The 13,253-nt window shown below is 37.6% G+C and overlaps 2 protein-coding genes and 1 long non-coding RNA gene across 3 annotated transcripts in view; 1 reads left to right on the top strand and 2 right to left on the bottom strand.

The window, feature by feature from the left end:
- Window positions 1–1,867: 1,867 nt before the first annotated feature.
- On the top strand, window positions 1,868–5,814 carry bcl2l10 (BCL2 like 10). Its single transcript, XM_084006355.1, has 3 exons — window positions 1,868–2,008; window positions 2,981–3,439; window positions 4,860–5,814. The coding sequence occupies exons 1-3, from the start codon at window positions 1,910–1,912 to the stop codon at window positions 4,980–4,982; spliced, it is 681 nt and encodes a 226-aa protein (XP_083862481.1). The 5' UTR covers window positions 1,868–1,909; the 3' UTR covers window positions 4,983–5,814.
- Window positions 5,815–7,759: 1,945 nt separating this feature from the next.
- On the bottom strand, window positions 7,760–10,326 carry LOC311011437. Its single transcript, XR_014596891.1, has 4 exons — window positions 10,169–10,326; window positions 9,803–9,900; window positions 9,393–9,469; window positions 7,760–8,658 (listed from the first exon to the last, which is right to left on the bottom strand). It is a non-coding gene; the product is annotated as an uncharacterized lncRNA (long non-coding RNA).
- A 1,269-nt stretch (window positions 10,327–11,595) lies between these two features.
- The window catches only part of trpm7 (transient receptor potential cation channel, subfamily M, member 7), a gene marked incomplete at both ends in the record, with an annotated part of 21,661 nt that continues 20,003 nt past the window's right edge, over window positions 11,596–13,253 (bottom strand). The window contains one exon of the mRNA XM_084012227.1: window positions 11,596–11,599. Coding sequence (XP_083868353.1) covers window positions 11,596–11,599 — 4 coding nt within the window. The remainder of the gene's footprint in view (window positions 11,600–13,253) is intronic.

Here is a 13,253-nt window from a genome sequence, read left to right as displayed (position 1 = left end):
ACTTAGTTCTGATAATGTAGGTGGAGTCAAAGCAGATAAAGGTGACACAGCACGTCTCTCCACATAAACTAAATACATATGGATGTTTTGTATATCCGCTGATTTTAACTGATGGTTTTATAGAGGCTGAATTCAACTACAGCCTCCTGATGCAGAGGTTGTCCTACATTCTGACATTTGCATTTTTTTTTTCTGTTCTGCAGAGGGGAAAAATGTAAATATCCTGAGACCCGATGATTCTGTCATTGTGGTCTCTCTGTATGTGTTTTGACGTCAATATTCTTTAAAAGATATCCTGGGAAAAACTGTTGTCCTTACTTTTAACAAAAAAAGACAACATGGTATCTAAGAGAAACTACGGAGCGACACTTATTTGTTGGGTTACACTGCATGCCACCAGGGGGCAGTGCACTGGCTCACAATTGTCACAGTAATGTCTGGCTGTGTTTCCAATAAAAAGTCCTGTGGTAGTTTTATACCATTTACTGCATAAACGCGTATGCATTACATCACAGGGGACAATTGTGCAGAGCATGTTTGTGTGATTTATATATTTGGATAAGTTTTTTCCAGGTAATCAGTGGTTTGTGTTCATCTCTGTATGACATGGGAAGCTAGAAGATAGAATCCATCAAACATGCTTGATGTAATTTGGTTCGAAGTTATATTGTGTGTCTGTGTTTTCATGACATGTTTGTCCAAGCATGTGTCCTCAAAGCATTATTGATCATTATTGATGCTCTCTCTTTATATTACATGTCTTTATTTTTTCATTATTTATCAGCCATCCTTATCCACATCATCACCTTATGCATCACACTACATTCCCTGACTGTTGACAATGTACATAAACATTAGAAACTGTATTGAAAGGCATGAAAACTGACATGCCAATAAGTGAGTCTCTATAAGACCTGCAGCATCCTTGTTTCTGGTAAAAAATAACCCACATGAGTCTAAGCTCCCCTGAAACCCACATAATTATCAGTTTCAGCCATAAAATGTGTCATGGGGGATTTGTAGGCTACAGCTTTTTTGTCATCTTGCTTTATCTATTATTTTACATATAAATGTATTTCATCTCCAGCCTGGATGAAAGGTTTTCTGGAATTTAACGAGGGAAACACCCAGAGGGAAACACCAAAGTCAAGAGAGAGCGGTTGGTGAAAGACAAGAAAATAAAAGGTAGAGTTAGATAAGAGGCGTATTCCCATGCAGGAAAGAAAGTACCCAAAAAGATCACCAGCTGCACCAACAAACTACTTGAATACTTTGCTTTGACTGCCATGAATTTGATTACAAACTCTCAGCAAATTTTCACTTCCTCATACTGATCACTGGTCTCTGCGTAGTTTACAAATTGTGATAGCACACATTTAGAATGAGAGAAGTGGGACAGTTTGGTGATGAATGAAACCAGAAAGCTGAAAGTGTTGTCATGAAAGTCAACCGATAATGTTGTCATATATCATCTCGGACTGAGACTTTGTCTGTATAGACTAAATAATGAATGAAGTGATGTGATTACAGTAATTTTTCAGGGATAATGATAAAGGTTGCTTTATCTCTAGCTCAATACTTATATTAAAATATTTTCCCCTTTAGAAATTTGCTGAGTAATCACTTAACTGCTTGATCTATAAAATATATTTTTAAATGAAAAATCCAGAAAAATAGAATAAATCCAGAAATACTCAATTTACTTTTTAAGTCAAATAGTCACATTTAAAGTGCTGAAAGTGACATTTTGTAATAGTTGTTTAATTTGGCATTTTTAGTCCCAATTGAATTTATTTTAAATCAGCCAAATTGATGATGATGATGACGTCATGGACAATGGACGTGCTTTTTTTATGGGGTTTTTTTGCGGGGGATAACCATATAACCCGGAGGCGGAGTCAGACAATAAATGTGCAGCAGCCAGTTGAAGGGAAGCTGTGTGAGAGTGTTGCAACGATCTCCTTCCGCCGTCCGTATGTGGGGAGAGCAGTCTGATATCGCTGGGAGGGTAAGCTTTTGTCTCTTTTTACACACGCAAAATGTTATTTCGCGTACTCCTACGTAGCGTCCTTCTGGAAGTATACAACTCTTACCACGCCTGAGGTGTTTGAATAATGACTTAAAAATGCGTTTTTGAACGCGTCCTACTTTAGCGAGCCTGTGTGAATGTGGTCCTTTGTGTCCTCCATTGCTCTAGTGACAGATCAACGGAGGGGAAGGCAGCCGGCTAGCCGACTGCAAGTTCACCCGTAATTTTTTTTTTTTTTTTAAACCCTGTGGCAAACCGAAAATTAACGTTACACAACTCTCACATTAAAGTGTTATTTAAATCCGTTTGGTTGGGCTGTTAAGCTAACGGCGCGTTAGCTGCGTTTAGCCTCCATCATCATCCGGCTCGCGATAAACCGAGCTAACGTAAACGGCTGTTTAGCCGTTGGAGCTAGTGCTAGCCTTGCTATTAGCTGCCTGTTAACCTTCAACGCTTGGCTAACGCTAATATGCCGTATCAAGTCAATTTGTGACACATGAGCCGAAATTATATGTGTTGTTAACACACACTTTTGTTTTTAGCATTTGTAATAAAAAATTAAAAAAAACGGAATGGCAATTTATAATACAAGAATAACGTCACTGGGTTCTAAGGGAACCTGATTAATTCATTAATTGTGCAATTAATGGTAACTCCATTTCATGCGCAATTTGAATTAAACAAACACTATTTAAATGATCAACTAATCATTTGTCTTTAACAAAAAAGAAAAACAAATGCCAACTTTTCTATATTTTAGTTAACTGTATAAGATGCCACCTTCGGTCCCAAAAATCAAGAGCATTTTCACAGTTATCTGAAATTTTATAGACCAACCAATAATTAAGTAATTGGCAGATAACATTGGTCCTGAACTGGTCCAGCAAAACCATGTTTGTGGTTATCCATAGAGGTAATGACTTGATCCCTGATCCTTTTTTCCCCTGTTAGAAAATGTCGTGTGGGCTGTGGAAAGAGACCTTGGCTCTGGCAGAGGACTACCTGTACCTGTGCTGCACCAGCCCACGGCTTGCCCCTCCACCTCCCAGCGAGTCAGCCACTGCCATGAGGCACCTGGCCCAGGACATGGAGACGCAGCACCAGGCTCGCTTCCACTCCCTCGCTCAGACGTTCCTGAGGCAGTGTGGGCCGGACCCCTGCTCCTGCCTCAGGAAGGTGATTGAGGAGCTAGTGGGAGATGGACACTTGAACTGGGGAAGGGTTGTTTCCCTTTTCACCTTTACTGGGGTGCTGGCCCGACAGCTGCTGGAGCAGAAGGGCTTGAAGCTGGGGCTGGACCCCGGGCAGGAACTGGGACAGGAGCCGGGAAACTGTAGGGGACTGGCAGAGACCATAGCTGATTACCTGGGAGAGGAGAAGAAAGACTGGCTGCTGGAGAATGACGGATGGGTGAGTTATTACAACATTTCTTCTTCTAAACTAACTTCCTATACAAATATTGTAGATACGAAATGTATTTTGATTGTATCTAGGGTGGTAAGCCAGTTAAAAACGGAACTGTATTTAAAAAAAAAAAAATCCCCAGCAAGAATTAAAAGTGAAACTGATGTTTTTACACCTTTTTGGCGGTGGAAAGCACCTTGTTTGATAGGATCATGTTTGCTTCATGCTTTGGGTTTTTATTCAGATCTGTGTAAACGTGGCTTAAACAGCCTGGGCTTAGTTTAGATGCAGCCTTTTTTTCTTAACTGTTTGCCGATGAGACAAGTGCTCCGGCTTCTCATGTGGTTGCTGTGATTATATGAATTGTAGAGTAGCAATGGGCCCAATTGTGAGGAATGTAGTGTACAACAAGACAACCCTCAGCCGTGTAAATTTGGAGCCACGATCAAACATTGTTGGGCTATAGATTATCAGAATGTTTTGTAATGGTTAAACAAAAGCTGTGTTGTCAGGGCGTATTATGACTGTGTGCTTGTGTAGCCACTGGAAATCAAAAGGACAAAGATCGTTTTAAACCTGCTTGTTGTGGCTTATTTGACTGGAACAACTCAAAGGGATAGTTATAACGGACTCTGGGTAGACTAAAGTCCCAGAAGTCTTACCAAACTGAGCACAGCTACAGTTGTCTGTCTGCCTTTTGTGAATGGGTTCCCGCTGGCCCTCTCCCAAACACCCACTTAACACAAAGACACACACCCACAGTTACCCCTCCTTTCTTCAGCTGGCAGCTGGTTTCAGCACACACGTAACCAGCCCAGCCAGATGGACTTTGTAGTAACAGTCAAAGCTTCTGTGTGTTGAATTTGGCATTAGCCACATTGAAAGTTAGCGTGGTATGACTAGAAAAACAAGCAGCTGCGAAGCACCTGGAGCTGAGAGCAGGTGCACACACTCCTCGAAACTGACTTCAGCCTGAAAACATGATGGAGAAATATACAGCTGGTAGAGGAGCTGACTTTTTATTGTCTTGCTAATGTAGTACAATAAGATAGATTTAGTTCATTAATGAGACCAAATTGGGATATATTTCTATAACTTAAAGTTGACAATAGGCTATTTATTTAAATGTTCTTATGTGGAAGAAGTGCTGTGCTGTCAGGATATTTGAAAAGTTGCCAGTATCAGCAGCAGCCTCAGAGGCCAAATATTCATCTGTTTGTAGAGCAACACAGGGTTGTCAGTGAATGACATATTTTCCCAAAATATTGTTTAATTGCCACCAACTGTCGGCTAATCCACTGTTCGTTGGTAGTCACCTTGGCAGCTAACACTTTCACTCTTTATTTAAAAAAAACATAGGCTAAGCAGAAAACGAATTTAGCAGGTAATTGTCTCTCTCTCTTACGTTTTTTTTTCCCTCTTGTAGGAGGGGTTCTGCAAGTTCTCTCGCAGTGCCAGAGAGGTGAGTCAGGACTCGTCCATGAAGACGGCGCTGTTTGCTGCTGCTGGCGTGGGCCTCGCTGGACTCACTTTCCTGCTGGTGCGCTAGCTAGCCTTCGACATCCTTAACCAATCCTCATCCATGTTTTCATTTTATTTGGCACAATTAAGTAGACATTCGAATTCCAACATCGATGCTGCGAAACAGGCTTAATCTGTAGTAAATTCAGGGTTGTAATCACAAGTCATCAACTGAATGTTTGCACATACAAACACATTAATACCGGCATTTTGTCACTCACTCCTTAAGATTGTAAAAATGATCTCAATGCCTTCAGAAATTTTGGAGTAAGGGACATCAGCTTGCATATCAGACAGTTTAATTACTAAAGCACAGCTTTCTGGACAGAATCATTTCACTCTCAAAGTTTTTGTATTCAACTGTGCAGCTATAAGATTTCATTTCAATTTCCCCCCCAGCTTTTTGATTTTAAAATTGTCTGCCTTTTTATTCATGTGTTTACCTGAGTTGTGTATGTGGTATAGAGCCATTCTTGTGTACAATGTATAAATTAATATATTATATTTATATGAAATGAGACTGTAAGCAGTGGCCCCCTTTTTCTAACTCATCCACAGCTAATTCAGTTGTACCATTGTTTTCAAGTCTGTCCTGCATTCATATGAGATGTCTGATTTACATGGGTCAACGGAGCTGAATACACACTCAAGACAACACGATGGTGCTATGATATGTTGTGAAGTGTTTCTCATATCAATCTGACAAACCAGGGACCAATCTGACAAACACATTGCTATTAGAACAAACTGTTGCTATGGCATTTCCCCCCCATAAATCCCTTAAACATTATATTTTTACATTTTTTTTTTTGTCTATTTATTCTTCACTGTTTTTTATAATAAAATTGAGCAAATATGGAGTTTGTGGTCGAGTGTTTGAAGCAGGATGGTGATTTCGCCTTTTTTTACATTTTGTTTTTCTCAATGTCTATGCAGTGGCCTTGGAGCTGGTAGGGTAATATTAATATTAAATGATCATCCTTCCTTTCATACGCAGACATATTTTCATAAATAAGAGATGTTCTGCTGTCTGCCGCTATGCTCCTCTGACCATCACAGTGCTCAAGTTACGCAACAGGCCGCATGCACTAAACATCCCAAGTCAAAAATTAGCTAGAGAAACATCTTAAAGATGTTAAAGACTAAAGCTTCTCCTAAGCTTTTAGTTTGTGTGCAGCACATTTATTATTGTACTTGGATACCATTTTGAAGTAGTTGTATTACACTGGACTGTCATATGTACCTTATCCTTCTACTAAGTCACTTCAGTATATTGCAGTTTTAACCCCCCTACAAGTATTTGACTATTTGGAAAATCAGGATCAATCATACAAAATATGATCAGCTAAAATTTTCAGTTATATATATTATTAGTTACCTCTCAAATCGGCTTATACAGAAATCTCCTAAATGTAGATAGACCATTAAAATCCAAAAATATGAACTTAGCTATAAATATCAAACAAAAAGCATGAATTGGTTTTCATAACATGTCTGTAATATAACTGTTAGGACATCTTTAGATACCACCAAGTTGTGTCAGTGTCAGTATAATCTTTTACAAATACATCACAAATAGCTATTTCTAGTAGATAACAATGAGATCGCTATGGTTGGAGCTTATGGACTATATTTTTAGAAATTGCCTGAAAACATAGTATGCCAGTGCTTAAGGAACAAAAAGAAATACAGCTATGTGTAACTAAGAGACAAACTAGTCCACACATTCACAATGTGTGTGACATGATACTGCAACGAGTTCATTGTTCCTGCTCTCTGACCTCCTACACAGATGACCAGCCCGTTTGAATCTTTCATTCAGGTGCAGCACTGAAACAGATCGTTTGCCTCAGCGTACGCTCTCCCACGCCAAGAGCCGTCTGCATTACGGTCACAACCCACGCAGCGTAGCTCGCCTTGTTTGTGAAAAAGAGAACCACGACAGTTTCTGATGTGGCCATATACGCTTCCTGTTGATAATTTCTACTCTGTCAGTTTTTACAAAACAGCAGACAAATCTCCTGTTAATATCGTTATCAGTTTATTTTATGGATTATATGGTGCAGAGATTACATAGGCAGCAGTCGCCTGTAAATAATTTAAAACTTAATCTAGAGGGCTTAAACTTTGGAGACACAATGTGTTTCACTCCATAAGATGATTGCTATCTGTTTACCATGAGATATATCATATTCTGGTCATACCACGCTAACTATATCATACACATGGTTCTCACTAGAGCACCAAATCTCTGGCTGAAAATACCAAATTCACTCCCATCTGAGTAGAATTAAAAACTGCAGTGCCCAGTTGTGGTAGGACATTGGTTTGATATACAACACAACAACAACAATGATGATATATCCATGACCCGTTTTTAAAACTTTACGTTTTCGGGGGAGAAACCAATAAGTTTAGGACTACAGAGAGGCTGTAGATGAATGAGGAACATATTAAACTATTCAGAGTTGCACAATGTCAACAAGGAAAATATTATGCTTTTACTCCTCTTTTACACCTATAGTTACTTTGCAGATTCAAATTTAAAAAACCTATAACGACAATAGAACATGGTTTTTAATGACACTACTCCATATGAAATAAAATGTGATTAGGATTTAATCTGGTGGCAACACAGAGGGAGGAACAGTTCAGGAAGTGTGACTCATCACTGTGGACGATCACGTGAGCTGGTCTAACACGCAGCAGATCACTGCACAGACGGAAATGTGACTACAGACTTACCTGCGTAGCCTTCTTCAAGAACCGGTCTGCACCATTAAATGAGTCGTGTGGAAATCAGCATTGTTTGTCAAGTGATATTTTATTGCATTTCAGGAAAATGTTTTGTTGGAATTACAAATTACATGACAGTATGACAATACTAAGTTTTAAAATGTTCAAATATACGTTCCAATTCAAATATCTTGTAAGTAACCTTGATTTGATGTACATTTTAGCTGCTAAAAAAATCACTTATTCCCTTTATTTTTTCACTTATAATTTAGAGTCTAAATAGCTAACTAACTCGCCAGAAAAAAAGAAAGCAAATTAAAAAAAAATAAATGATCTTGCTTTGAATCTATGCCCAATGATGTCACCTGAAACTTTCACAGATATGTAAACAGAGAAAAGCAGAATTAAAGAAAATGCAGTTTGATAAAGACTTAAATGTAAATGTTCAATTCCAGAGTAAATGTAGCTGCTTTTAGATGCATTATAAGTAAATGAAAAGACGGACATAAAGAGAGTGATAATTAGCCTCCAGTCAGTTGAAAAGCTTCTGGACTTGGATCGTGTCCACACTGCATGACTTTTAGTGTGTACATTCATAAACAGAACTGCAGATCAGTGAACGGCTGCTCAGAGTCACTCCCATCATAGTCTCATCTTTCGCTGTATTCACATTGAAGACGCATGGTCTGATCTTCTTATGGCTGAGGGTGAAACTTGAAGGTTTTTAATTTGGTCCACAATTAATTTTTTTTTAAATGCTTAATGTCATATTCTAATGTTCAGTTTCCCTTTTGTATTAAAATAAGTCACTGTGAGAGAATCTAGTCCGAGCCATAAAAACAAACAAACCAGTGTTCTTGCAGTGTGAATACAGCCGTTTTAACCTACATCTTCTTAATGGTAGGTCCTTGAAGACGCCCCCTTCTTCATCCAACCTGGGCCAGGCATTTCTTCACCAACTCCACCACCTGGTCACATGAAACACAAAAAAATTTAGCCTGTGCTTTATTCTCACAGTGCGTCTAGCACGGCTGCAGGACCTCATCTATTTTGGAATTTTAAATAAAGTAGATTTTTAATTGAGTTAAGATATACTATTCAGGCATGACCTGTCCCATCAGTCACCAGAGGGTGACCAAAGAGTCTTGATCATGGTGTTGCCCTTGTATTTTTCTACTAATGACAGGCCACTTCAGTTGCAAAATGGTAACTATGTGATACCAAAACAGAAATTAAACTAGATCCTGTCTTGCCATGGGTTCAGCTGCAGCACAGCCCACATTTTGCCACAGTGATTCATTTACAGGTGGAAACAAAACCAGCTTCGCTGTGGCGGCTGGAAGTTACTCAAGGTTTTTCCTTAAAGTATGTGGGAGTGGAGCCCAAAACCACAACATTCAGTGGCTTTCGGAAGAACACAGTCCGATGTAACATGTCTCATGGAAACAATTGGCTGTTTTTGTTGCAAAACATTTTTGTAGATGTAAAAAATAGTTTTGTTGCTTGAGATACAAATGTTATTATGCACCTAACCCTAATTTATATACATTTATATTTATAATAGTGTAAAAATGTGTTTCCCCATAGCAAATTATCATCAATTTTAAATTAAGTTCCTCAGTTCATTTTTATGCCATATTGTAAACAAGATATCTACTTTTACTTTTTTACCTTTTTTAAGTGACATTCAGATCACACTAACCTGAGCAGTGGTAGGAAAAGATCCCGTGGCAAGCTTGGAGTAGATGCACTGGCCATCCACAAACACCTCAAAGGCATCTGTGGGACCGAAGAATATGAAAACGCATCACGTCAATTAATTATGTTCATTATTTACACCCATTATGTGCATGAGCATTACAACCACGTTTCTCTGAGAGACTGTGTCACTGTAAAGTTTGGACACTCTAAACTCCTGTCTAGGCAATGAAATCAGACAAGATATTTAAAAAAAATATTTGGCATTGAACGGAAAAAACTTTTCCCCTCCCACAGATCATCATTTGCCATGAGGAGCAACTTTTTTCCCCCCATTCATATCATTTAATCTTTTTTTGTAGCAGCAACAGGCCTCCATAGTGGACTGCATGAGTGGAAAGAAGTTAACGTTACTTTTCTTCCCCGTTTTTCCAGTCACATGCTGCACACCAGGAATCTGCTGCACAGCAACGGCTGCTTGTTTGAAACGGGAGGCATAGCCTCATCCTGAACTGTAACACAGGAAGGATTTATAAACCATAAAGGAAAACACATTCATAAACCAGAAAGTATACCATAACATTAATAAAGTATTTATGGTGCACAGAACCGTCTTATTTCTGCAGGTCCAGCAAACATGAAGTAAAAGATCTTTGAGCTTCTTGGGAAACCCTTTAACTGGAACATTGAATTTGTTTGTTGCATCTACTGTTCTGAATTTAAATAAAAAATAAACAAAACAATAAACTCCTTCCGATATAAAATCATAATTAAACTTACCAGTATTCAATGGAGACCGTAGCCATGGTTCTGGTTTGTGCAGCCCACGTCTGTTGTTGATGTAGAAATGTAAAGCTTCAGTCCGAAGTTGAGCCGAATAAAATGCAGAGTCATGATTGTTGTGACTCTTATAAAAGGAAACCACACCCAAATGGGAGGGTTAAGCACTCTTAGCACACCACTTCTTGCATCATAGCAGTCAGTATTATTCTGTAATATTCCATCGTTCTTCTCTCAGTGTGGATACTTTAAGAGTTATTCATCCCTTCCATCAGACAGCTGCAGTTAATTCAGAATGCTGCTGCTCGAGTCCTCACGAAGACCAAAAAAGTGGATCACATTACTCCGGTTCTCAGGTCTTTACACTGGCTTCCTGTCTGTCAAAGAATTGACTTTAAAATACTACTGCTGGTTTACAAAGCACTGAATGGTTTAGGACCAAAATACATTTCTGATCTCTTCTGCTTAGCTACGAACCATCCAGACCTCTCAGATCAGCTGGGACAGGTCTGCTTTGTGTCCCCAGAGTCAGAACCAAACATGGAGAGGCAGCCTTCAGTTTTTACGCTCCACATATCTGGAACAAACTTCCAGAAAGCTGCAGGTCTGCTGCAAATCTCAGCTGTTTTAAATCAAGACTGAAGACTTTTCTGTTTGCCGCTGCCTTTCAGTAATCAATACTATCTGTGAACTTCTTATGCTGGACTTTACTCTCTTTATTTTCTATTCCTTGATATTTTTAATGATTTCTTTTTATTTTATTTTATTATTATTACATTTTAAACTATTTTATTGTTGGCAGGTTTTAATGAGGGTTTTTCTATGCATTTTAATTTTGCTTTTATTTTATTTTAATCCTTCCATTTTTTTATTTTTCACTTTATTGTAGGACATTTTTATAATGTGAAGCACTTTGAGACTGCCTTGTGTATGAAATGTGCTATACAAATAAAGTTGCCTTGCCTTATTACAGCTGCTATTCCAGTAGAGATGGATGACTATGTTCACAAGTTTTCTGTACAAAAACAGAAGTTCAACCGAAAAGTAAAAATGAGGCTTCAGCAGTCGCGTTAGGTAAAATTCACATTCTCTGTACGTTAACGCTGCTGCACCTCAGCAAGGAAATACTGGAGGACTGTTCAGTATAGTATATAGTTAGTGTTAAATATGCACTTGTACAAATATAAAACCTGTACGAATGTAAAATTCAAGACAGGAGATAACCAGCGGTGTCCTTAGCTGACACACCACTATCTCACAGGTGAGCATGCTATCAGATCGGTCCGAGGCAGGTGAACACAGGTCATTGTGTGTGTGTGGTTTCAAATACCAGCAGCTGCCCGACTGAGGAACCCGAGGCCTCTATTCAAACACCAGCCTCATTGTTTCCTTATACAGGTATAAACTCAAGAATGTACCACCTCCTTTTATCTGCAGGATTCAAAGAGGAGAAAAAGTAGTACATTCAAGGCTCTATGCGATGGGAACCTTTTGAATGAAAAGTAAATTAAAAGTGATCACCAACGCTTGTAAGCGGTGGGTTTTTCCAGCTCTTATTTATACTGAATATCAACATCTTACAGATTCTTCTTCACAGCCCACTGCTAAATATCAATAGGTTTTAATTTGAATATGAGCCACACATTGAAACATTCTTTTAAAGGCTAAGCTAAAGCTTTTTTTTTTTTTACACATTTTTATTTGTTTAAAATGATGTCCAGTACAAAATGTATACAGTAATACCCTTTAGTCTGTCAGTTCCCCTGAATAAAATATTTAAATCTCTTCAGCTCATGCCAGATAACAGTATCTATAAGATACACTAGATTGTAATTTGCTCATACAATAGTTGATGACAAAGATATAGCAATAGTACCTTTGTAACAATAAAAACTATCAGCAATATTTTGGTGGACACAGTTTCAGTACAATAAAATTACATACATTGTTCTGTAAAAGTTGCATTGCAATCTGCCCATATTTTACAAGATTTTCAAATTCATGTATATCCGTTCATTAACTCAGAGATAAAAGGTTGTGATACAAGTCTTTATACATTTATAAAAATTATCTGGTGGCAAACTGCAATGTTGCAGTGACTGAATCTCAGCAGGCTGTCCTCTCTGAAGCTGCTGTAACTGATGAACAATGCACTTAGATTTGTTTTTTTTTTCTCCCCTCTTTTTTGTTAAAACAAGGCAACTTCTCAAATGCAAAAAATTTGTAATAAATAATAAACCCTCTGCAATGATATTGTACCTGTCGATATAGATATACACACACACATACATATATATATACACATATATATACACATATATACATATATATATATACATATATATACACATATATACATATACACACACGTGTATATATATATATACATACACACACACGTATATATACACATACGTATATATACACACACATATGTATATGTATATACACACACACACACAACATAAGTTTTAAACACACATACATACGTATATATATATATGTGTGTGTATATATATATATATATATAAATATATATATATATAAATATATATATATATATATATATATATAAATATATATATATATATATATATATATATATATACACACACACACACACACACACACACACACACACACACATATATATATATATATATATACACATATATATACATATATAGATATACACATATATACATATATATATATACACACATATATATATATATATAAATATATATATGTTTAAAACTTATTTTCCTCATTTATGTACTAAAAAAAAAAAGATTAACATGGTTGAATCGTGTTAGACACAGCATTTTGGTGGCATTGACAAAACAAGACAGTCTGCATGCACTGGTTTCCATGGAAACACATGATCTTATTTTTCCAGTTGATTTGTTGTGCCTCTGCTTCTTGGCTTTGACTAAATCGTTCAGAATAGTGTCTCCTTATGATCATTCACTCACTCTCACTCTCACTCTCTCTCTCTCTCTCTCTCTCTCTCTCACTCTCTCTCTCTCACTCTCTCTCTCTCACTCTCTCTCACTCTCTCTCTCTCTCACTGGCTTTAAACTGA

Source organism: Eutrigla gurnardus (genome assembly GCF_963514095.1).
Source record: "Eutrigla gurnardus genome assembly, chromosome: 1".
Classification (NCBI taxonomy): Eukaryota; Metazoa; Chordata; class Actinopteri; order Perciformes; family Triglidae; genus Eutrigla; species Eutrigla gurnardus.
The sequence above is the reverse complement of the archived record's forward strand: the minus strand, read 5'-3'. Positions and strand labels throughout refer to the sequence as shown.

Bases quoted from the DNA above. Each gene is read 5' to 3' on its own strand.
- bcl2l10 (XM_084006355.1), top strand. From the start codon at position 1,910: ATGTGCAGCAGCCAGTTGAAGGGAAGCTGTGTGAGAGTGTTGCAACGA. The intron at 2,009-2,980 runs GTAAGCTTTTGT...TTCCCCTGTTAG, and splicing joins AGTCTGATATCGCTGGGAGG to AAAATGTCGTGTGGGCTGTG. The intron at 3,440-4,859 runs GTGAGTTATTAC...TCCCTCTTGTAG, and splicing joins TGCTGGAGAATGACGGATGG to GAGGGGTTCTGCAAGTTCTC.